Source organism: Vigna umbellata, chromosome 9 (genome assembly GCF_029865625.1).
Source record: "Vigna umbellata cultivar VRB3 chromosome 9, Vumbellata_1.0, whole genome shotgun sequence".
Lineage (NCBI taxonomy): Eukaryota > Viridiplantae > Streptophyta > Magnoliopsida > Fabales > Fabaceae > Vigna > Vigna umbellata.
Genome location: NC_142173.1, coordinates 52398545 through 52423693, shown reverse-complemented (window position 1 = coordinate 52423693; position 25149 = coordinate 52398545). Strand labels below are relative to the sequence as shown.

The 25149-nt window shown below is 29.4% G+C and overlaps 1 protein-coding gene across 1 annotated transcript; it reads left to right on the top strand.

Annotated features, from left to right (window-relative positions):
* Positions 1 to 3445: 3445 nt before the first annotated feature.
* Positions 3446 to 20498, top strand: LOC124840113 (alcohol dehydrogenase-like 4). Its single transcript, XM_047316110.2, has 10 exons — positions 3446 to 3553; positions 3681 to 3817; positions 3930 to 3979; positions 4072 to 4415; positions 7847 to 7929; positions 8535 to 8610; positions 9097 to 9158; positions 17009 to 17104; positions 18670 to 18831; positions 20208 to 20498. Exons 1-10 carry the CDS (start codon positions 3481 to 3483, stop codon positions 20316 to 20318), a joined length of 1194 nt encoding a protein of 397 aa, XP_047172066.1. The 5' UTR covers positions 3446 to 3480; the 3' UTR covers positions 20319 to 20498.
* The last annotated feature ends 4651 nt before the right edge of the window (positions 20499 to 25149 follow it).

The following is a 25149-nucleotide window of genomic DNA, read 5'->3' as shown; positions in this document are numbered from 1 at the left end:
AACAGTAATAACAGATCATAATTGATACAATTTCAATCATTAAACACAGTCTATTCTCTTATCATCTCAGAGCAAAGATACAACGGATAAGCACTAAGATATAAGCAGAATAAGCATTCACAGAATATAAAGCAAGGTTTAAAGATAACAGATATTCCAAACTTTGGAATCTTTAACTGTCTTTGCAGATTTTAAAGAATTTTCAAGTTCTTTTTCAATCTTCATTATCCTCTACTAGATTATCAATTCTATATTCATAGTCTCTTCTCTCAGAGGATAATCACTTTACCTTATACTGGACTCGCATGGCTTCTGCATGAATCTCCTGAAATGCATCCAACAACATGTAGTACTTGACCTCTATTGGTTCATTCTCAAATTCATTATCACTATCATCAACAGAGTGTGCAGAGTCTGCCATGAAACATAAACTTGAATCCTCTTCAACAATACAATCATCATCACTTAAAGAATCTCCATCACTATTTTCCCAGACTATGTATGCTTTCCTTTGCTTTCTGCTCTTGTCTTGACGATACTTGGTGATTTCTTTCTGGTTGTTCTTCAAGTCTGGACAGTCAGGCTTGATATGACCATCATTTCCGCATTCATAACATTGTAAAGCTTTGGTTCTTGAACTCTTCTTTCCTCCTCTTGAAAAGCTTGCATTTTTAGTTGTAGAATTTTTATTCTTCATGAATCTGTTAAATTTTCTCAACATCATATTCATGATTTATTTTTCTGATACTTCTACATCTGATTCAACATCATATTCAGCCTTCTTGGAGGATTTCTTGCTTGTGGCTTTGAGAGCAATCAATTTCTTTTCTTCAATTTCTTCTTCCTCTCTCAACCTTCCGAGTTCTAATTCATGCTCCCTAAGCTTGCCAAAAAGGGTTGCCATATTCATGTTAGTTAAATCTCTAGATTCTGAAATAGTAGTTACCTTTGGCTGCCAGCTTCTGTTTAGTACAAAATAGATTTTTTAAGTCTGTTATTTTGAGCTTCTTAAATCTGTTTTAGAACAGACTTATTAGATTCGGGAGACTTAAATTTTAAATTTATTATTAAGTAACAGACTTAAATCTTAACTCTGTTGTGAATCAACAGACTTAAATTTTTCACCAAAAATTTCACCCAAAATTTCAAATCTAATCATATATTCCATTGGCACCTCTTCAAGAAGTTAACTTGTTACTCCAATCAACCACAAAAAAATTCATCTTTCAGTTCTCCAATTTAATTTATCTTCACAACCAAAGAAATACAACAATAACACATAAATCAAATCACATCCTTTATAGAACATAATACAAATCAGAAACATGGGAAGAGAAATTGGAGGTATTAATAACCACTCCCAAAAAATCCTAAAATCGCAAAAATTCTTAACCCTAAAAATTACTATCACAGAAAGATTAAAATCTAAAACCATAAAAAGAAAGGTAGCGGCAGCAGCGATGAGAGGTAGCGACGGTGCGAAAGGCAGCGACAACGCGAGAGGCAGTGGCGGTAACGACAACGTGAGAGGTAGTGGCAACGCGAGAGACAATGGTGGCAGCGACAACACAAAAGGCAGCGGTGGCAGCACAACGCGAGTGGCAATAGCGACAACACAACGCAAGAGGAGGCAGAGACGACAGCACAATGTTAGAGGCGGCAGCGCGACAACGTGAGAGGCCACGACAGCAGTTGTAATGCGAGAGGCCATGGTGACAACGACGAGGAAGGGGGAGTCGAGACATGGCCTACGAGGCAGTGACTATGACATGCGTGCCCTTGGAGGAAGAGACAAGGAGATCTATGAAGAAAGTGGAGAAAGAAGAGTTATGTGATCTATGAAGAAAAAATAACCCCTTTTAGGTTAGACCTGGATCTGATATTAAACTAGGATCTCTTTTCATTCAAAAAAATTTAAAATAATAATTTAAGTCTGTTTGAATTTTAACAAATGTAAAATTAAAATTTAAGTCTATTATGAGATTGACATATTTAAGATATGGACTTTTATTTATAAAAGTGTCACCGCACATTTATTAAGTCTATTATTTTGAAAACAGACTTAAACTAAGAGACTTAAAAGGTTGTTTTTGTACTAGTGTTTCACTGTAATTTCATTATGAATTATGGGGTTAAGTTTAATTAATGAATTTGATTTTCTTGATTATTGATTTGAGTTATCCTTTTCATCTCTCAATTATATTAAAAACAATGATCTTTGCATCATAAGGTGTTTGAATTTACATGCATATTAATCATGAGTTCAAGGGTTTCTAGGTTTGATTGAAAATTTACTTTGCTTGAATTCACGAACTTTCATATTATTAAACATGTTGTTACTAATTGGGAATGTACTTTGATTGGTGGAAAGAATTTCAACTATAATAATTAATTGATAATTTACTTTGATTAATTAACTTTTAATTTGGTTAAGAGATTTAAGAATAGACATGATTAAACACAATAGGATTTGGTTGAGAATGTGCTTTAGTTGAATTTATTGTGAATAATCTAGAAAGGTCTTACATTTGATTAAGAATCTATTTTAGTTAATTGTATGATCGTCATCAAATTAATTAAGAATGTACTTTAATTAATTTGAAACTCGAACAATAATCAATTGAACAATGATATGTGGATAATCGATAATGAATATATCTTGGAAAAGCAGTGGAATTAGTCTATTTCATTATAATTGTTTCAAAGTTTCTTGGAATTAGCCTATTTCATTATAATTGTTTCAAAGTTTCTTATTTGTTCTTCAATTAAACTGACGACCTTCTTCAACATTAAATTTATTAGGATAGATTTTCATTCTTATTTTTAAAGCATTGCACAACATTTATTAGCCTTTTGAAAATTTTCATAAAAGTCAAATATTGAAAATCAATTCCATATTTGTTAGGAACGACCAAGGATTACTTTAATAATTCTATCTACTTTTATACTAGGAACTAGGCAATACTGAAGTTGTCTTGTAAAATTGTATTAACTTGATATCTTCAACCATATCATATCACTCGTGGTCTTCAAGGGGTCAAATTTTTTAAATCAAACCGTGTTGGTCAGGAATCTTTTTGTGCTTGGTGTGAATGTTCATCAGAAATATCAGCATATATGGCCAAAGCTAAGCACTAAACAACAGCTCTATGTGATTTGTTATTAATTCCCTTCAAATCTCTACGCATTAAAAATATATCGCACAAATCATTCCTTTTCATTTCCTTTAAAGCGAAGATCAACGATACGAACACTTTTTTATTAAATAGTTAACACAATTAAGTAGCAATAATTGATTTTTCGCTGTCCCCAAACACGTGCTATAAAGAAAACACACCCACATGTGTTAGCCTATCTCTCCCCGAGAAAACCTCCAAATCCTTATATATAGTTTTGTTTGGTCGTCAAGTTTTATCATAACTTTGCTCTATTGCATGTGCTTGAAACACACAAAAATCACTGAAAAGCTCAGGGGAAGATATGGCAGGTCAAGCGTTTGCAACTGAGAACTTCAATCCAAATGATACCAAGGGAAAGACCATCACTTGCAAAGGTACTAAATTAACACCAACTATAGTATATTATTCAGATCTCATCTTTTTCAATTCTCAGATAATGCAACCCAAATTTTCACCATAACCTAATATTATTATTGATCTTTATCAATTTTCATCACGAAGCTGCTGTGGCATATGGTCCTGGAGAACCCTTTGTGGTCGAACGTGTTCTTGTTCATCCTCCTCAGAAAATGGAGGTTCGAATCAAGATCCTCTTCACTTCAATCTGTCATACTGATCTCAGTGCTTGGAAAGGCGAGGTATATACATGCATAGATATAATATCTATATCTATATATCTATACAGTAGTCAACCCATAAATCATCTAATATTGTTTATTGATGCTTGTCATTTTCCTTCTCTTACCAAAGAACGAGGCTGCACGATTTTATCCTCGAATTTTCGGGCACGAAGCTTCTGGGTAGGTCACAAGAACACAATGGAGAAGTTTAATAGTAGATGATATGAAAATGAATTTACAGTGTGATTATGATTGTGTTGATGAATTTGTAGGATTGTGGAGAGTGTGGGAGAAGGTGTGACTGAGATGAAAGAAGGAGATTTGGTGGTACCAATATTCAATGGGGAATGTGGGGATTGCAAATACTGCAAGAGTGAGAAGACCAACAAGTGTGAGAGATTTGGCGTGAGTATTATGAAGAAGGAGATGGATTGTGGTGGCACAAGGTTTTCTACAATGGATAGAAAACCCATCTTCCATTTTTTGAACACTTCAACTTTCACAGAGTACACAGTGCTGGATTCAGCATGCGTCGTCAAGATTCACGCTAATGGCGATTGGAACTTCAACCCCTTCATCAAAACACTCACATTGCTTAGTTGTGGTGTCTCTACGGGTAAGAAACCAACTTTCGTCAAATTCACTTTATATGAAATGCCATCCAAATTCACGTATGTTTCAAAATTAATTGAATTAAATTTTTTTTAACAATTTTTTTTAACAATTTTTGACAATACATTATACATCATTATTTTATTAGTTCATAATCAATTATAAAGGAATTATAAAAAAAAAAAGTTGTTAAAAAAACATTTTCCTAAATTTTTAGAGTCATATCTAATCTATTAAAATAGATATGAAGCTAAAATCATGTTTAAATTAATAATTATGTTAAATTATTTTTCTTTCACAAAAGTAATATTATTTAAAAGTTGATAAATTAAACTTTTAAATTTATAATTTCAAAGTCATATTAAGAGTAATATTACTAAAAAAATATGTTATTTTAAATCTACGTAAAAAAATATTTAAATTATGTCAATTAGAGATTAGTTAAAACCCTAAACTAAATAGTTCAGAATATCACTTACTAATTTTTCAAATCTATGACTGCTTTGAACCGTAAATTTGATTCAAGAATGATGTCTTATAATTATTTATTTCTTTTAAAATATTAAAATTATTCACTATGAAAACTTGGACACATATGAATTTAATACAAGGCTTGGAAACAACGAAATTGACTAGTTAGATAATTTAAGTTGTTAGACAATGAATTGTTCAAACAGATAGCCAATACGAAAAGGTTTAATGATTGACTTGTTTGGAGTAAAAGACAAATTAATTTAGTTTGTTTCTCATTTTCTTAAATTTTCTAAGAATATGTAATATGCCTATGTTATGCCTAACTAAAATAAAGTATATATATATATATATATATATATATATATATATATATATATATATATATACACACACACACACACAAGACTTATGGTTTTTGTTTTCTTCTCTGCTTGGATTTAAGTAGAAATAATTATGTTTAAGAAGATATTAGCTAGGTAACTATCAATGGGTTAGTTGAGGTTATTAAGCTTGGTCAACCTTAATCTTTTTTATCTTATCAAAACAAAAACCTTAATATATTTACAAACAAACAGATTTGGCCGACTTAGTATATAATCTAAAAGTTATTATTTCGGTTCAACCCATCACAAATTAACAAGTAAAATATATACAAGTGAGTTAATCTGCATTTTAAACTATATATTTAAAAATAAATAAAAATTTAAATTAAGTTTGAGCTATCTTATACAAGTTAGGTATTTTTCTTTGATTTATTTAACATTTTATTTTATTAAGTGCTTAAAATATTTTTATCCTCATTTAAATACTTTACTAATTAATTTTATTGTTATTTGATTTATTTTCATGTTTCCAACTCTCCCGCATCAATTTACGCTTTTCTCTCGAATACTTTTTACCAACTAGTCAATTCATTATCTCAAGAAAGGAATGAGTTTAAAGATATTAGAGAGAAAAAATAAAGAGTACATTGATGAGTTGAATATAAGAAGACAATCATAATACTTATGTTATTTTATTGATTGCGAAAGGCAAATAACAAAACAGTTTAATGAAAATGAAAAATATTTTCAATATTTAATTAAAACATGAATTTTTAATAAACACTCATTTTATATATTTATGATATATTTACAACTTGATTAAGTTATAAATTTTAAAATAAAATACATACTTTTATTTTTTCATATATTTAACCAATATTTCGATTTCGTAGGAAGTTTCCTTTTCCTTTTATTATTTTGTTCACACATGAAGAGTATATGACCACATGTTTCACACAAATCTTTCAAGACTTTCATTGGCAGAAGGAAGAAAAAGGTATAGAGAGATAGAAAATTTTTAAAATAAGTAAAAACTAAATATGCTTAATGAAAGAAAACAAAATAATAAATTAGTTAAATTTGTTCACATAATTTATTTTTAAAATAATAAATACGTCTTTTATTCCTATAATTTATCTTGTTAGTCTTGCGAAACAATAACAAAACAGGTTACGTCATTTTAGTTGACTAATGAAAGAAATACGATTTTCGATATGATCTATGCTAACCATTACCATTAGAAAAAGAAAATTTATTTCACATTAAAAATAATCATTTGACAATCCAATGTAGAGTAAGATAGCCATAAAAAATGAATTTTGTATGTGTAAAAAATGAAAAATAATAAATAATAATATAAAACAAATCTAAATACTTTTTAAATATCAATATATCACTAGCCATTATCATTTGAATTTTTTTCTTTCATAATTATTCACTTTATTGCATTTTATATGCAAACCCACTTCATATAAAAATAATATTGTTTCACGTTGATTTTAGCGTAAAATTTCACTTGTTCTAAACCAAAAAAGAAAAAAAATATTGAACAAAAGATAATCAAATTTTTTAGAAACCTTTATTTTTATCGGAAGTAACGTTGATATTTTAATAAGAAAAAGTGGATTATATTGTTTACAGAAAACCTTTAAATATACTTTTAAGTCATTTAAAATAAGCACGTTTTAATTTTGGCTGCAATGCTTTTATGAAAATCAATAAAAACATTTTGGGATAAAAATTTTATTGGAAGAAAAATATTTTAACTTTTTAATTATAAAACTGAAATCGTAAAAAAGAAAGACAAAACTTTTACAAAAAAAGAAGTTAAAGGAAACAATATTATTAATCAAAATCAAATATTGAAAATATAACAGCACAATGATTGAGAATTTTCAATACAAAATTCTATCTAATGATTCCTTTGGACCAGATAAAGCTATAAATCTGGTCCTTCTAAATAATTAGTATGTCCCTACCTACCGTTCACTTGTAATTATTATATTTAAGGTTTAAATTATATTTTGATTTTTATCCTTTTCGAGTTTGTTTGATGTAATTTTTCTTTTCGTGTTTAATAAAATTTTTAAATTTTTTTCAATTTTAATTAATTTAATTCTTTTTATAACGATGTTTAAATTACCACCAAAATATATATCACATATCAATTCATAATATTTTTTGTTTTTTCTAAAATTTTTCTTAATTAGAAAAGAAAAAGTGTACTAACAATACCACGTATGCCTTGACAAATGGATGCTTTTTTTTTTTTTATAAAAAAATTAAGAAAAAAATAAAAAATAATTTAATTTTTTTAACAAAAAGAAAAACACGTGATATCTGTTGATATTTCGTTAATAATTTAAATACAGTTACTAAAAACTACTAAATTAAATAAAACTAATAAAAATTAGAATTTAATTAAACATAAAATAAATCGCATTGAATAAATTTAATGAATATAAAAATCAAAATATTATTTAAGTCTAAATTTGATAAATAAATATATGTGAATGTAACAATGGTAAATTATGGGATCACTCTGAGCAAGCATGAATTATTTGGACCAACTTGATTATTAATTAAAGATAAAAAGCATTAATTATTAACTAATTATGCTTAAAAATTAATTGTGTAGGTGTGGGAGCTGCTTGGAACACAGCAAATGTACATTCTGGTTCAACTGTAGCTGTCTTTGGTTTAGGCGCTGTGGGTCTTGCTGTAAGTCAAAAATATTTTTCATTAATTCTCCACAGTTTTACCAAACTATTGTTCATATACAAGGGTTGCCATCAAAATCATAAAATTAAATTAACAATCAAAATTAAACACACGCTCAAAATTCTACCTAAAAACAAAAACATTATTCTTTAAACACGTCATTCTCAATTATCCCAATTTTATAAATAATTTAATAACTCTTCAAAATTTTTGAATATTTCTTTTAAAAAGTAAATTTTAAGTTTAATTTAATTCTGCAAAATTTTAAGATAAGATCTGGATTCAAATATATATTCTAAATTAATCACATATATAATCTAATTTAAGTGAATTTTAAATCTAACTTAAATTCATAAAAAATCAGCTTAAATTAAAAAATATATGTAATTAATATATTTGAGTATTAATTTTCTGTCTTTGTGAAATTAAATTAGACTTAAAATTTAATTTTTAACTTCGTATTAGAAACATATTAAAAACACATTTTCCTTTCTTTTTTTTTAATTGATGTCAATCAGTATATGTCACTTTTCCTTTTTCTCTTTTCTTTCTCAAATCAATAAGAAAATAATTTGTATTGAGAAAAGACCCACATCTTAAATCAGGTTGCAGAGGGTGCACGAGCCAGAGGTGCATCCAAAATAATAGGAGTGGATATCAACCCTGAGAAATTCATCAAAGGTAATTTTCTTTTTATGTATCTTTTGTTTCGTTTTTCTATTTTAAAATTATTTCAATTTTATAAAATTAATTTATAAGATAAAATTTACATTCTATTATATAATAAAATTAATTTAATTTAATTTTATGTGTAATAGTTTCAAATATTTAAAAGTTAATATTTAAGATAATTTAAATATATTTTTTAATTTTTCAATAAATATTTTAAGAATAAAACAATGATGAAATTCCAGTCTTTAAAAACAGTTTTTGATTATGGAATTATTGTTTCTTTAAGCTTTCCATTATAAATGATCAATTTTTTCTTTAGATCTTATTTGAAAACTTATATTCTTATTACGTCTAATAATTTTACATTATTTAAAATTATTCTTATATTAACTGATTTTGAAAATTATTAAAAATAATAAAACCTAAAATACTTGACATGAACTTGTTCTTGTTTTAGTGTAAGTGTAATAACATATATGATACGTTTCATGAAAGGCCGTGCGATGGGCATCACTGACTTCATCAATCCCAGGGAAGATGAGAAGCCAGTATATGAGGTTAGAATTATCTTTTCCATCTCTATTTATTTCATTTAAATAAAAAAGAAAATAAGTAGTTGAGTTTCTAATATTCGTACTTTCAAAAATTAAATTATACGGTTTTGGTTATATATTTTGAAATTAATAAATGATTTAAAAATATTTTTAATTTCAAATCTACTTTCGAACGTTGCCATTAAATTAAACTATATATTTTCTATTTTAAATATCATGTCAAATATCCTTTTAATAAATAACACTTAAAGGTTATTTTACAATTCACTATAATATTGCATAAATTATCATAAAAATATATTTAATAACATTCCAAATTTTCAATAGTATTAACACTGTCATTTAATATTATTATAGGATTCATTACATATTTAATAAACTATAACACTTAAACATAGTACATAGATAAAAGTGTTTTAAGAAACCAAATGCAGCCACAAGTTTGTTAGAAAAGGTATATAAATATATTTTCATATATATATATATATATATATATATATATATATATATGTATATATATATATATATATATAATTGCTAACTTATATAACCTTTTTAAAGTTTACTAAATTTTAGTCAATAAAAATATTCCATTCTAAGTTTAAAAGTTAAAGATATTTGAATAATTTCTGACTTTTTTATTTTTTTATTTTAAATTAAAAGTAAAAATTGTTAAAATATCTTTGTGTTTAAAATATGTATTTTTTTATGAATAAGAATATTTTTGTCAACTAAAATTTGATACACTTTAAGAGGTTACGTAAGTTAGCAAACCTCGTGTGTATATATATACATATATATGTATTATATATGTATATATATATAACCAACAAAAGAAGAAACCTAATATAAGTCTTTACTTCATCTTCACCACCTAAAAGCTTATCCAAAGAGGGTTCCTCGTCTGCTTACATCATAAAGATGATCATTGCAAAAAAGGAGAACAAACAAACACAAAACACAGAGAAAAGGATAAGCTAATGTTATCAAAAAATACACCTGTAATCATTTACAACTATCAACTTATAATTTAATCATCAACAATTAACAATTTCTATAAAGATTCAATTATTTTATTCTATAGCGACCATCTGGAAACATATATTGATATCAAACTATAGGGGTCCTACACTCGGAGGTGGTACAACAACAACTCATCCACATCAATTACCACACTCCAAGGTTAATTCGTCAAACATTTATGGCCAAAAAATGACCATTAGACTAAGGACCTCATACTACTCTCCACGACATAACTATCCTTTTCTTTTTGGACTGGAAGTTATTAAGAGCATCGGAATAACCCCTAATCACTAGCATCCTCTATCAATACATATACTTCACACTAACAACTTAAGGATTTCTCCTTGAAATCATTATAACATCATATGTTATTTCACACCCACAAGTCATTTCATATCAACTTCAAATCAAAACTCATATTTGGAACATCCATTTAACCTTGAAATACTTGGAAAACACTAGAAAGGGGGTTGAATAGTGCTATAGAAAACCTTTTCTCCAAAAAGGTAGTTTAACAACCTTGTTAAAGATTATGCAATTTATATAAGTTGTTAAACACTTGAGTTATAAAGTTTTGTTCAAACTACAAGTTCTGAAATAAATATTTTTCAATTGTCTAGTTAAATCTGCGGTAGTGTTTTGAGAAAGATAACTCTTAATAAGAATAGTGTTTGGTGATAAGAGATTTCATAAACGGTTGAGTTAATGAGCAATTGTAGAATTTATAAGAAAAACATTTAGCAAGACTGAAGTAATAAATACACAGTTATTTTATACTAGTTCACTCCACCGAGCCACATCAAGTTCTCCTTTAAGACCTCTTAGAGGGTTTAACTATAATCTTCAACAAAATTACAACTAAGTATTCACACCACTCCTAGTATCACCTAGTCAATCCCAGTAACCCGCGTTACTCTGACTAGAACCAAGTATCACCAACTCCTGATTGTATAGTATTTTTCACCAGTCCTTGTATCCCTAGACAATTCTGGTATCTTTCTAATACATGGTATAGTTGAGTTTCACCCACTCTTAGTTTCCACTAGACAAACTTGTCTAGCTACCGTTTAACCCCACTGAGTTAAGCGTTAAGTGTTTGTATTCTCTTCAAAATGTGAAATCAATCGGATTGCTTACAATTCATTAGACGATTACTCTCATATAAAGGATGTGTTTACAATACAATTCAATCTAAAAGACTGTTATAGTTTTCTCTCTTCTACAATTGTAAGCTTATGATTTTATGAAGCTTAGGAGTATTTTCTTTTCTTTTTGAGCTTACTTTTCTTCTCAGATGATTTCTTTCGTATTCGTGTGCTTATTCTCTTGCTCTTCTCTTCAAGAATCTTCAATTTATAGGCTTCAAGAAAATATCCGTTAGATAGTACTTGTTTTGATCTTCGAATCTTCTTAGCCTTTTCGTAGGTATCAGCCGTAGTTTAAAGTCAACTTGTCAAAGTAAGCAAGCTTTTTCAATAATTTATCAAAAGTAGGTTGTACGAACTCTTTGGAACGACTTTGGATAGAGAGAACATTTTGTGAATGTCTTCTTTGTCTCTAACGTCCACTTCGAACTTGTATATGATAGAGTAAGTGGATGCTTGACATAGGTAATCTACACAGAGTAAAGTAGATATGCATGTAGCAAATATGTCTGTTTTCTTATCAGTTCTGTTGTTTTGAAACCTTGTGCATTTAATGCTCTATAATGCACTTAGAACAACTATAAGCTTTTCAAATTTTCTATTGTTCAAGCAAGATTTGATCGTTTAAGCATTGTAGTAGAGATACCAAGCATTTCATAAAAGTTCCATCTTGGATGAAAACATCATTTGGTAAAAGGTATCATTTAGCCTATGCAAGGTTTTTTCTAACAGTGCTTTGTTTAGTGATTATTCGTTCGGTTCAGGAGTGTGTTTAGTAAGATGTCTTTCAACACATGTTTTTGGAACAATGTTTATATCTTTATTGTGTACCAAAAACATCATTTTGTACATTATAGCGAGAGTTCATCTAGTATTGTTTAGAAAAGTATAACACGAGCACGTTTAGCAAGACTCTCATATAGCATACTATTAAGATGTCGGCAAGTGTACCGAATCGTATCAAGTAATATAAAATGGTAAGACCAAGTATCGTATCCCAAAGGACTCACGACACTAAACAGTTATGTGAATACTCAACTAATTAAGACTTTTAAAGAACAACTTATGGGTTTTGAATGCAAATGCAATAAAAATAAACATGAATGCAATTTGATCAATTGAGGCTAAACACTAGAATGGATGAATGAAGTTGAAAATATGAGATGAATATGTTGTTGGGGTTTAGATTTCACCTAATCACTCTCATGCATACAAGAATTCATCTTCTTCATTAATGTCAATGTCACTTTCTAAAATACTTAAAACCCGATTCCTCGGCGAAGAAAGTCTATCCTTAATTATTAGTTCATACAATTCCTAGCATTCCTAATAATTAATTATGAAGATCAGAAGCTTAAGACAACCAGAACTCATACCCCATTCCTGAGCAATACTGCTTTTGGGAATAATTCTCCAAAACATGGATTGTAAGAAACCTTCGGGTACTCAAGCAAATCATACACCATGCTAATGAATGAGTTAAACAAAGCAAGCATCACGCGAAGAAGAATTACCCTAACAATTAATTAAAGAAGCATAAATAATTAAGAATCAATTCAAAATACATGAGAGTTCAAGATGTTACATCTCTCTCCAACAACAAATAAAGTTTAGTTCCTCATCATCATGGAGAAACTAGATGAACAATGAAAGAATGAAAGAGAGAGAAAAACCCTAGAAAGAGAAGAGGAGAGTTGTCACATCCCCAAATCTACCCTCAAGGAAAAGGAGAGCTGTCACATCCCCAAATCTACCCCCAAGGGGTGAAAAGTGTGTTTCTGTGCTCAAGCCATCAAAAGATACAATCCCTAGGACGTCCAAGTCCTTAAATAGAACATAAAAATAACAGAAAACAGGTCCAAGCCCACGAAACTGGCGCTCAACGCCCTAAGTGGGGCGCTCAGGCGTGGTATGGGTCAAATCTGGTGCATAGTGCCCTAGAAGGGCGCCCAGGCGTGGTGGGGGAAGAAAACTGGCACTCAGGGGCGCTCAACCCTGGCGATAACATTCCAAAACTCACTTTTTTTGTTGTTTTGCTTGTTTTTATGGCTGATTCAGCTCCATATAACTCTATATATTGTTGGAGATTCTTCTAGGCACATTATTAGCTACAAAATAAAGGGAATTTAGTGATAAAATTATAAAGTATAACCTCTACTCACTTATTCTCAAAACTAAAGCAAAAAACAAGAGTTCAAGCAAGTTTTTAAGTCAAAAAGGGTGCATTTAGTATCAAAATTATATCACAGATAACAGTATTTTCAACCGTTATCACATACTGACACATTTTGTGAGGAAATTGTTTGGTAGTGCGTCTACTCATATATTATTGTGTTTACTAAAGCTTTTCTTTAAGCATTTAAATTTCATAAAGCTTTTTCATAAAACGCGTATCTTCAAACTATATTATTTTCCCAAGGATGACACTTTGTCATATGCTCATTTCGTTTATTGTTATTTGTTAAACTTCAAAACATATGAGAACGTTTAGAAAGTTCAATCTTATAGACGATCTTGTCTTAATAAACCATTACTAAATTTTCAATAAAAGTAATGTAAACATTCACACATCACATCTTAACAAACATACCTTAAAAAGTGTACCAAAAATAATTACAAGGAACTTATATGCCAAATCAAAGAATTGAAAGACCCTAAAAGCAAGAGGAATGTCAAAAAGAGAATATTAACCAAAACACATGGCGTTGAGTGACACATCCTTGCCATTGAGCGTCATTCTTCTCACAACGTTGGTGCCTGAGCACCATCTACGTGCAATTGAGCACCAAACCTTGCAGCTTTCTTCCACTTGGAAGCCGCTAAGCTATCGTTGGGCGCCATACCAGAGTTTACAAAACTAAAAAATTGATCTAAATGCACTCAATATCTTTCCAAATGATCATACTAGTATTCTTGGCACAAAAATTGATTTGAAAGAAAGTTTTTAGCTTAGAGGGAATACCAATTTTCTCACTTGTTCAAGAATTTAGTCCATCAACTTAAACTAACTACTCCAAATCACCATTAACAAATTTCATATATTACAAACCAGATTTTTGTGAACTATGTGGCTAAAGAAGTCTTAATTGACTCAAACCAGACTCCAAAACCCAATTTCCCTCCTAAAACACATTCCTATAGAATTTCACTTGTCAAAACCCCAAATTAGACAAAAAATCAACCCATGATTTCTGCTTTTACTTCTTCAAAAATTCACCACTGCTTTTAACCAAGTATGTGTCAGAACGATGCAGTAGAATGACTAACGTGAACAAATAAACCAAAAGGGAGGTGAATGGGTTTCCTCTCGCAAATGTGTGCCTTTTTATAATTTTCTCTTAATTTTAACTACCTTAGTGAATAACTAAAACAATAATAAAGAGTGAGGGAAGAGAGAAAATTGAAAATATAATTTTACATTGGTTCAAATCACAAGGATCCTACGTCCAATTGCTAATTCCAAACAGAGAATAACTATTTACTATCACAGAACCAATAAACTATTACAATCACAAAAAAAAAAACAAGTAACCCACTTCTTTTAAAGCCCACAAGGGATGAACACTTCTTTCGAATGCTTCACGAAGGTTGAACATATCTTTTGAATCTTCACAAAGAATGACAGGCTTCACTCAGCAACAACAACAAAACTCAATCACACTCTCAGTGAAAGTTTACGCCTTTGCCAACACCAAGTTCGCAAAGGCAAAGCACAAGAGTTACACAAACCCTGGATTACACTTTTCACAGTTTAAGTAAGCAAATATGTGTTAGAATGAGATTCTAAAACCTCTTTTTGAAGACCTCACTTTTTGAAGACCTCCCTCAAGGACACCTCCAAAAATTCGTTGTCAGCTTTTTCTCGCGTGATAATTGATTATCCACTTGTGGTAATCGATTATGCATTTAATGAATGCACAACGACCAAAAACATGCTAAAAAAATTTAACAGCTAGCTGTACTTAATCGATTATGGTAAGTCATAATCGATTGTGGATAATCGATTATCATACTCTAGCAATCGATTATTCTAGAGTCAAAATTTAGTTTTTAGCAACCTTTAAAAACCGTTCTATGATAATCGATTATCTTAAGTAGCTAATCGATTATTATAGAGCTTTTTGACTCCAAAAGGAATTTTAAAGCATAACTTACATGGAATCAACAACATATAAAGCCCTATACCTAAAACTACTCATTACAAAAGCTTTAACATATAAAACAAGTCTTCATGAAAATCTTCTTGCAAAACGAGCACTTGAGACTTGATTCGGGCCATCATAAAACCTTTTATACTTCATGATTTTGCTAACCGTATGACCTCAAACATAACCACTCAAGTGACAAAAACAGATAGCATTCAAAAGGCATTCACAATAATAGTTTTCTATTTTCAGGTAACACGCATTTACATCAATTTCAAGAAATCACACTACCACATCATGAGATTAACTTCATAACTCCATCAATTTTTGTAATTAAAGCACACTTATTTAGATTTAACAAATCTTCTTCAGCCTTGTAAACAAACATATAGTTTCTCTTACCTATTGGAAAACTCTAACAACTTTAATAGATCAAAACTACTAATTCAGCTCAAAGAACTCTTTCTACACCTACATACAACGAAAACATGATCAAGATACATTGTTACAACCACCGATCAACAAAGAACATATTAGAATACTAGGAAGGCACATGCGACAAGAATGCTCACATACATGGAAGGAAACATACAACTCAAGAAAAGAGTAAAAACTAACTTACTCTTTTAAGGAAACTAATCGAATGTAAAGGAATACCTTATTGTTGTGATCACATAGGTACTTTCTAATCTTAAAAAAGATAACTCATGAGTTAGAACTTGAAGAGAGAAGAAAAATGATACTTGATGAACGAGTTCTAGAGAAATGATATGTGTTTAAAGTAATAAGACTTCTTAACAAAATTTATATTTATACCTTTTTGTTTTAATGTTAAATAACATGGTCTCATTAGTTAAACACTTTATCAACTCTTAAAACTTTATTTTTTAGATTCTTACATATTTCACATAAATATAGAAATAAAATAAGTATATAATTTAATTTAGAGATAAAATGTAATTTTTAAAATAGTTTAAGAAAAAAATAATATATTTAATTTTTAATAAATTTAGTCAACCAATTTAAAAATATTTAATTTATATCTATTTCTTCAATATAAAAAATGATTAGTAAATTTAATCATATTGTTACATAATTCATTATAAAATATAAAACTTTATTTTTTATATAAAAACATTTTACCTGGGCAATATATTTTTTACATAAAACATAGAAATAAAATAAACATACAATTTAATTTAGATACACAATGTATTTTATAAAAATAATTTGAGAAAAAAAAAACATAATTTTTAATAACTTTAGTCATTCAATTTTAAAAATATATATAATTTATATCTCTTTCTTTATATCGATAAAAAGAAAAATCTATCATTGATTAGTAAATTTAATCCTGAAGAAAGTTTAATTTTTTAAAAGGAAGAGGCCAACATTATATGGGATAAAACCACATATTTTCCTTAAAAAGATATAATCTTTATTTTGTATTCTCACAAGAAAAATGTATATATATTTTCCTTAAAAAGATATAATCTTTATTTTGTATTCTCACAAGCAAAATGCATATTATTTATGGCAGAGGATCAGAGACATGACTGATGGGGGCGTGCACTATAGTTTTGAATGTGCTGGAAATTTGAATGTTCTAAGGGATGCCTTCTTGTCAGCTCATGAGGTATATGTATATATCTTCATTCACATAATTTTATGGTTCGATATTTTAATATATGATTATAAGATTTTATATTGAATTGGAAAAACCATTGCTGTCTCAAAGCTAGCATTCCGTATTATTGCGAAAAATTGCAAAAATGTGATTGATGTGGCTTTTGAAATCTTGATATAGGAATTTTTTTTAAGGTAATGTATTTGTTTAGAAATTTATTTTATTAAAACTTTTAAGACATAAAATAAGAATAAAATGAAAGGAAATTCTCTACTAATTAAAACTAGTATAGCTATAAATTAAAATAAAATAAAAGTTTGGGAAAATTATACAAAAAAAATTACAAATTAATTTATAATGCTTAAGAGTTTCACATTGAATAAGATAAACTTCTAGATATGATATTTAAGTTTAGCATTCACCTAATGGACTAATTTTATTTTATGTGAAAATTATTTTTTTAATGATTTAAATATGACAAAAAGGTTATCTCAAAACACGTTTATATTATCTATAAAAGGTTGAAGCTAAAAACTTCAAATATTTACAATGATTGTTATATCATGGAATTAATTTTCATTTATATTATTTGATTTTTTTTTGTGAGATGCTTTTAAAGAATGAGTAATAATTGACTCACTTTTAATATGTTGAATGGTTATTTTATTGTTCTTACCAGATTTCTTATGAATAGATATTTAATATTGATATCTTAACTTCAACTTTTACTTTTATTATTCTTATTTATAAATATAGTAAATATCACCACAAAGTTATTACAATATAGTGTAAACTTGACCATACATAAGTTGTAATTGAAGTATATGAATACTTTTAAAGTATTTTTGTGTAAGATATTTTTGGACATTGACTCAATTTAAGTTTATCACCATTCATAATAGAAATTCCACTTAGTGAACATTTTTTCATCTTAATCCTCTTTTGAAACTTTATAGATGTAGATCTCTCGAAATAAACTCAATATACCTTCATATCCTTTTTTTTGGATCTTAATGTTTATAATGTCTCTTTGATATCCTTCGTATAAAAGTTGAGATAAACTATTTCACCTTCTATAGCATATCATTCTTTGCAAGTAAAATACCATCTACATACAAAATAAGGAAACAAATATTACTCCTACTGAATTTGGTACATACACATTAATTCATTATGTTATCTTTCAAACTAAATGAAGATATAAACTCATGAAATTTTAAATATCATTATTGGGAGGATTGTTTTAATCTTATATAGAGTTATTAAGCTTGTAAATTAAATGTTCAACATTATAAAAAAGAATCATTCAAGTTTATTAGTATTATGACGAGATCTTTCAATATTTACAAGAAAATATAATATTAATGAGATTCGAGTTTAATTAACATAAAAAATTGACATAATTTCTAATTTAAAATCTTATGAGAATGAGTTATGAATATTCTTCTTTATTTATCTCATAAAAGTTAAACTTACACTTAAATTTCTAACAATTTATAATATTATTTGCTAATAAACGACAAGAAAAAGACCATGAGCTATAATTCGTTATTCTCTTGTATTTGGTAACGCAGGGTTGGGGGTTGACTGTGGTATTAGGGGTTCATACATCACCACAACTGCTTCCAATCCACCCAATGGATCTGTTCGAGGGTCGGAGAATTGTAGGATCGGTTTTTGGAGGCTTCAAAGGGAAGACTCAGTTACCACATTTTGCCAAAGAATGCATGGATGGAGTAAGGACTACGATTCTCTCAATTTACCTCTCTTTTTCACACTTCATTTCTTTACTATTTTTTCCAAAAAGGAATACATCATATCACCTTTTAAAACAAAATAATGAAATTTAAAGTATGATAAGAAAGTTATATCACTTTTTGTAGCTTTAAATTTACTTAAATATATATAAATTTTTTAGGTTAAATTATCCACTCCATCTTTAAAGTTTTAGTAATCATCTGTTAAAACTACATGTCTTTTATATAATAAATATATAAAAGTAAAGTTTAGCCTGTAATTTAGCACAAGAGAATTTTTCTTTCCAGAATATAAGCTGCTCCCTCCATTCTTTCATAACAAAAGTTTAAGGTTATTATACACTATTAAGAAAAATAGTAAATATATTACTTTCAAAAACAAATTCAATGAAATAGGCTTACCTTTTCTAACTTTTAATTATAAAGAAAGAATTAATTTAAGGATCAAATGTGTATATAATGTGAAATTGAAATTTTTTTCATCTTAAAATTTGATACATTTTGATTTTTAAACTTACAAAAATGAATGAATATAGTCATTTTAATTCAATAATATTAAATTTTTTTATTTATTAATCAGTATTTCAGGATGATATTTGAGCTGATGCATGACATATGATATAAACAACTCAAACTTCATCCTATAATCCTATTAATACTTAAAAAAATCTAATACAATTGGATTAAAGAATTATATTTATTTATTTTTAAATTTTAAAAATCAAACTATATTAAAGTTTGAAATAGACACTAATACTAATTTTGCATTAAAGTTTAGGACTAAAAATATATTTAATTTTTAATTTAAAAACTTATTTACTTTCGAATTGAATTATAAACAAAATTAAATACTTTTATTAAAATTAAAATAATAATTAAATTAATTTAATATTCTTATTTAAATTAGAAGAAACAATAATATTTTTAAATAGCAATTAACCTAACGAAATTTGATTATATTTAAGTAAAATAAATATGACCTTGTTGTATATTTAAGTCTAGAGGATTGCTTTATTAAAATATATATGAGAAAATTAATTAATTTGAACCCTTTTAGCAGAGGAAATATGATTTTATCATTCAATTATAATCTGGCACAGAAAACTCACTAAGTACTAAAATTTAAGGGAATCTATTTATTTTCATTCAATCATTTTAAAGTATCATAGAAACTTATACTTCTTTTTGTAAGAATACAGAAAAGATTAACTGCTACTGCACTTTTTTATTTTTTCGCAACGGTTGATAAATTCACATGTACAAAAGCACTGCATGAAACAACTTTATTTTCTCCAATAACTGTTGTAATAATTGTAGTTAAGGACTTGATGAACATTTCTATGGTGTGAACTTAGGTGGTGAAATTAGATGGTTTTATCACTCATGAGCTTCCACTGGAGGAGATAAACGAGGCCTTTGATCTTTTGATTGCCGGAAAGTCTCTAAGATGTCTTCTACGCTTCTAAAAATTCTGTTTCCACTATTTCTTTATAATTCAAGAATGTTTTATAAGTGATAAAATCATATGAGCGTAATTTAAAACTCAAAATAAGCTCTATTAAAGACTCCTTTTCTCATTGGTGTGTTGAGAAAATTTCGTTTGTATTTCCCCTCTTATATATTCTTAAAACTTTTTATATTCACAATAAAATATATGGCATTCTATATAATTTTTTAGTAAATAAGTTTGATTTTTTTTTTCAAATTATAGTGTGATAGAAGACACATAGATAGTGAAAGTTTAGCACACATTTTAACACCAGAAAATAATTAGGAACCTCATCTTTGTCTCAAAAATGTGAAGGATTGACGACAGATTTTTATTCATCGACTCACATGAACCAGATATGAAATGGGAATTGACGTTTATATGAACTATAACAAGTTAATTCAAATAGAAAATTATGGAGAAGAAGTAAATGAAATACACATCACTTTGGATGAAACATAAGATACAGTTAATAATTGAATGTCTAGTATATTCATACAAGACTCACAAGAAAAAAAAAAACACTCTGAAGAGGCAAATATTCAAAAACTCATTAAACTTTTCGTAACGTGGAGAAGGATTTAAAGTCTGCAAAAAACCCTCCTCAAAAGAATTTTTATTTTTCCAATATAAATGATTGTGTAGAAGAAATTAACAATGACAACTGTTTCGGTTGTAATTGGTGTAAGAGTCGATCGTCCTTCCTTGCTTTACTCCCTTTTCTTCGTCCAATCATTTCTGAAAACGCAATCCACTCCGATGAGTGATTGACCTGCATAAAACACTCTGACGCTCAAGTCAGATATGTTTACTAAACAGGTCATTATTTTATTAGGATAGTAAAAGATGTTTGTACTTGGACATCAATTGTATGTTTATAGGGCTTGTGGCACCAAGTCCATTGATTAGTCATTAGTACAATATATTTTTAGGTCATATTACCTATTAATTATTCATTAATATCATATATTCGCATCTGATACGACTATTAAACTTATTAATTGGCCATTAATGTTTTCCAACCTATTTGCTGAGTATGGTTCTGTTCGACCGATCGGTGGTCTGTTGCCTACCAACTTCCCTTGAATGGATCGTCACCTACATATAGTACATAAGCCCCTCAAGCCACAAGCAGCTAGGTATAGCTTCGAAGGGGTTTTAAATGGGTCGAGAGGTGGACTCTAGGAGCTTTCGATGAAAATCACTCAACGACATTCTCTGGAAGCTCTCTGTGGAAGGTGGGTTGAGGTAGATTTGTTTTATAGAATCACCGAGGAGCTTTTCGTTCGTGTCGAGGTAAACTCACGCTCGAGTTACCGAGGAGCTTTTTGCGCATGTCTAGGTAAACTCGCATTCGAGTTACCGAGCGGCTTTTCGTTTGTGTCGAGGTAAACTCATGTTCGAGTTACCGAGCAGCTTTTCGCTCATGTTGAGGTGAAATCGCGTTCGAGTTACCGAGCATCTTTTCGTTCATGTCGAGGTAAACTCACGTTCGAGTTACCGAGCGGCTTTTCGTTCATGTCGAGGTAAACTCGCGTTCGAGTTACCGAGCAGCTTTTTGCTCATGTTGAGGTAAACTCGCGTTCGAGTTACCGAGCGACTTTTCGTTCGTGTCGAGGTAAACTCACGTTCAAGTTACCAAGCAGCTTTTCCCTCATGTCGACGTAAACTTGCGTTCGAGTTAACGAGCGACTTTTTGTTCATGTCAAGGTAAACTCGCGATCGAGTTACCAAGCAACTTTTCGTTCGTGTCGAGGTAAACTCGTGTTCGAGTTACCCTTTCGGTGGTTTGTGCGTAGGGTCATGTCACCTGCACTAAAGAGAAAATAGCAATTTGAATCCGAAAGGTCAGAAAAATGTAACCAATCAAATTAATATCATAATAATTTAGGTTATGAAGCCGGATGGCTTGATAGGTGAGTCCGTTCGGTCCTCGGCTAAACGTTTGAAGGACAAAAATGAGGAATTTGTGTTAAGGCGTGTCATGGATGAGTTGTAGGTGCTTTACTATCTTGTGACCTGCAAAATAGATGAGGACATTGACTATGATGATGTAAACAAGCACCGCTCGAAATACGCAGAACAAGGGTAGAGGTGCTCAGTTGATGCTCGCACGAGAGCCAAGCGATTGAAAGATGACAAGGCTGAACGTAGGTGGTCCAACTGACCGAGTGGGAAGGGATTGAACCTTCCTGACAAGGTTGAACGTAAGTCTGAACCTTCCTCTACAAGATATTTTTACTCACAAAAATATGAGTTAAACAATAAACACTCCAATATTTTATAATTCATAAATTATAATAAAAAGTCATTAGAACCTGACAAGGTTGAACCTATGTCTGAACCTTCCTGCACATAATATTTTATAATATATAATTTAAACTTAAGAGTCATTAGAACCTGATAAGGTTGAACATAGGTCTGAATCTTCTTGCAAATAATATTTAATAATTTAAATTAAGGGTCATTAGAACCTGACAAGGTTAAAGATAGGTCTGAACTTTCCTGCACATAATATTTAATAATTTAAAATTAAGAGTCATTAGAACCTGACAAGGTTGAACGTAGGTCTAAACCTTCCTGCACATAATATTTTATACTTTATAATTTAAAATTAAGAGTCATTAGAACCTGATAAGGTTGAAAGTAGGTCTGAACCTTCCTGCACATAATATTTAATAATTTAAAATTAATAGTCATTAGAACTTGATAAGGTTGAAAGTAAGTCTGAACCTTCTTGCACATTATATTTAATAACTTAAAATTAAAATTAAGGTTTATCAGAACGTGACAAGGTTGAACGTAGGTTTGAACCTTCTTGTAGATAATATTTTATAATTTAAAATTAAGAGTCATTAGAACCTGATAAGGTTGAGAGTAGGTCTGAACCTTCCTGAACATAATATTTAATAATTTAAAATTAAGAGTCATTAAAACCTATAAGGTTGAAAGTAGGTTTGAACCTTCCTATGCAAGATATTTTTATTCACAAAAATATGAGTTAAGCAAAAGAAAGTACACTCTTCAATATTTTATAATTTATAAGTTATAATAAAAAGTCATTAGAACTTGATAAAGTTGAATGTAGGACTGAGCCTTCCTGTGCAAGATATTTTTACTTACAAAAATATGAGTTAAACAAAATGAAGTAAATGCTAAAAACAAAATACATTCCTTTAGAAATTATTATGGAATATTTTACTCTTTGTTGCAAAACCTGGTATTGATCTGGCGTAGCGATGTCGAGACCGAGCACACGTTTGGTTCCTCGTGGTTTCATGGGGATGCCGCTCGGCCCCACGGTGGACGCCAAAATGTTTCGGTTGGAATTGGTGAGAAGGTCGGTCGTCCTTCCTTGCTCTACTCCCTTTCGTTCGTCCAATCCTTTCTAAGAACACAATCCACTCCGATGGGTGGTTGACTTGCAAATAGAGCTATCAAAATGGGCTACCCGACCCGGCCCACCACGGGTTGCTCACTTAGTGAGCCAACCCAACCCGACTCATTTATTAGCGAGCCAGAAAAATTCGAACTCGGCCTGACCCACCACGGGTTGGCGGATAAACGAGTTGGCTCACTGACTCACTTAATTACATTTTTATTAAAATAAAAAAAATATTACAAACTTTCTATAATTCAAATCTAAACAAATTTCATTCCCAAATTTCACTCAAAACATGGGTGTTTAATTAATTTTGAATATATGAAACTTAAATAATTTTTTCAAGCAAAAACAAAATAATAAATATTTTTTTATAAAATTAAAATTAAATTTTAATAAAATAAAATTAGGTAGGTGGATTGGTGGGCCAACCCGGTCCACCACGGGTTCAACCTGCATTAGCCGGGTTTAAATGAGCGGGGTTGAAATCTGACCCGCATAAAAACAATACAATTTTTTCAAACCCAACCCGGCTCAAACCCGTGGTGGGCCGGGTTGGCCCGCGGGTTGTGACCCATTTTGACAGCTCTACTTGTAGAAGACACTCTGACACTCAAGTCAGATATGTTTCCTAAAGAGGTCACTATTTTATTAAGATAGTAAAAGATGTTTGTACGTGAACATCAATTGTATGTTTATAGGGCTTGTGACAGCCAAGTCCATTGATTATTCATTAGTGCAGTATATTTTTAGGTCATATTACCTCTTAATTATTCATTAATACCATATATTCACATCTGATACGACTATTAAACTTATTAATTGGCCATTAATGCTTTCCAACCTGTCTGCTGAGTATGGCTCCGTTCGACCGGTCGGTGGTCTGTTGCCTACCAACTTCCACTTAACCGATCGTCACCTGCATATAGTACAACAACAAAAATAAGACACCTTGTGATTGTGTTTAAGTGTGATGCCTTTAATCTTTTCATACAAATGGAAGAACCAAAGTCTAGTTAACCATGACACCATGTTATATGGAGGAAAGTCACTGATCATCTCCCATCTTAAAGTAGTTTTCATTATAAATTTTTGTCTAAAAGGCATCATAAAGTTTGTGTAGAAAGAAATGTATTGAAGATAATACTTCTACAAAATTATGAATAATCTCTAGCTTTCTTTGTTAATAGACAATGCTTTTTAGGGGTTATTTATTGAATTGTTGTCTATTAATTGACAATATTTCTAAGAAAACATTATCTAGGATCACTTATAGACTACATTTTTTACAAAAAAAGCGCTCTCTATCATATCACCAATAAATAATGTTTTTTTTAAAAAGTGTTCTCTATCAAGTCATCAATAGACAATATCTATTATAAAAAGTAATCTCTATTACATAATCAATAAACGACACTTTTTTAAA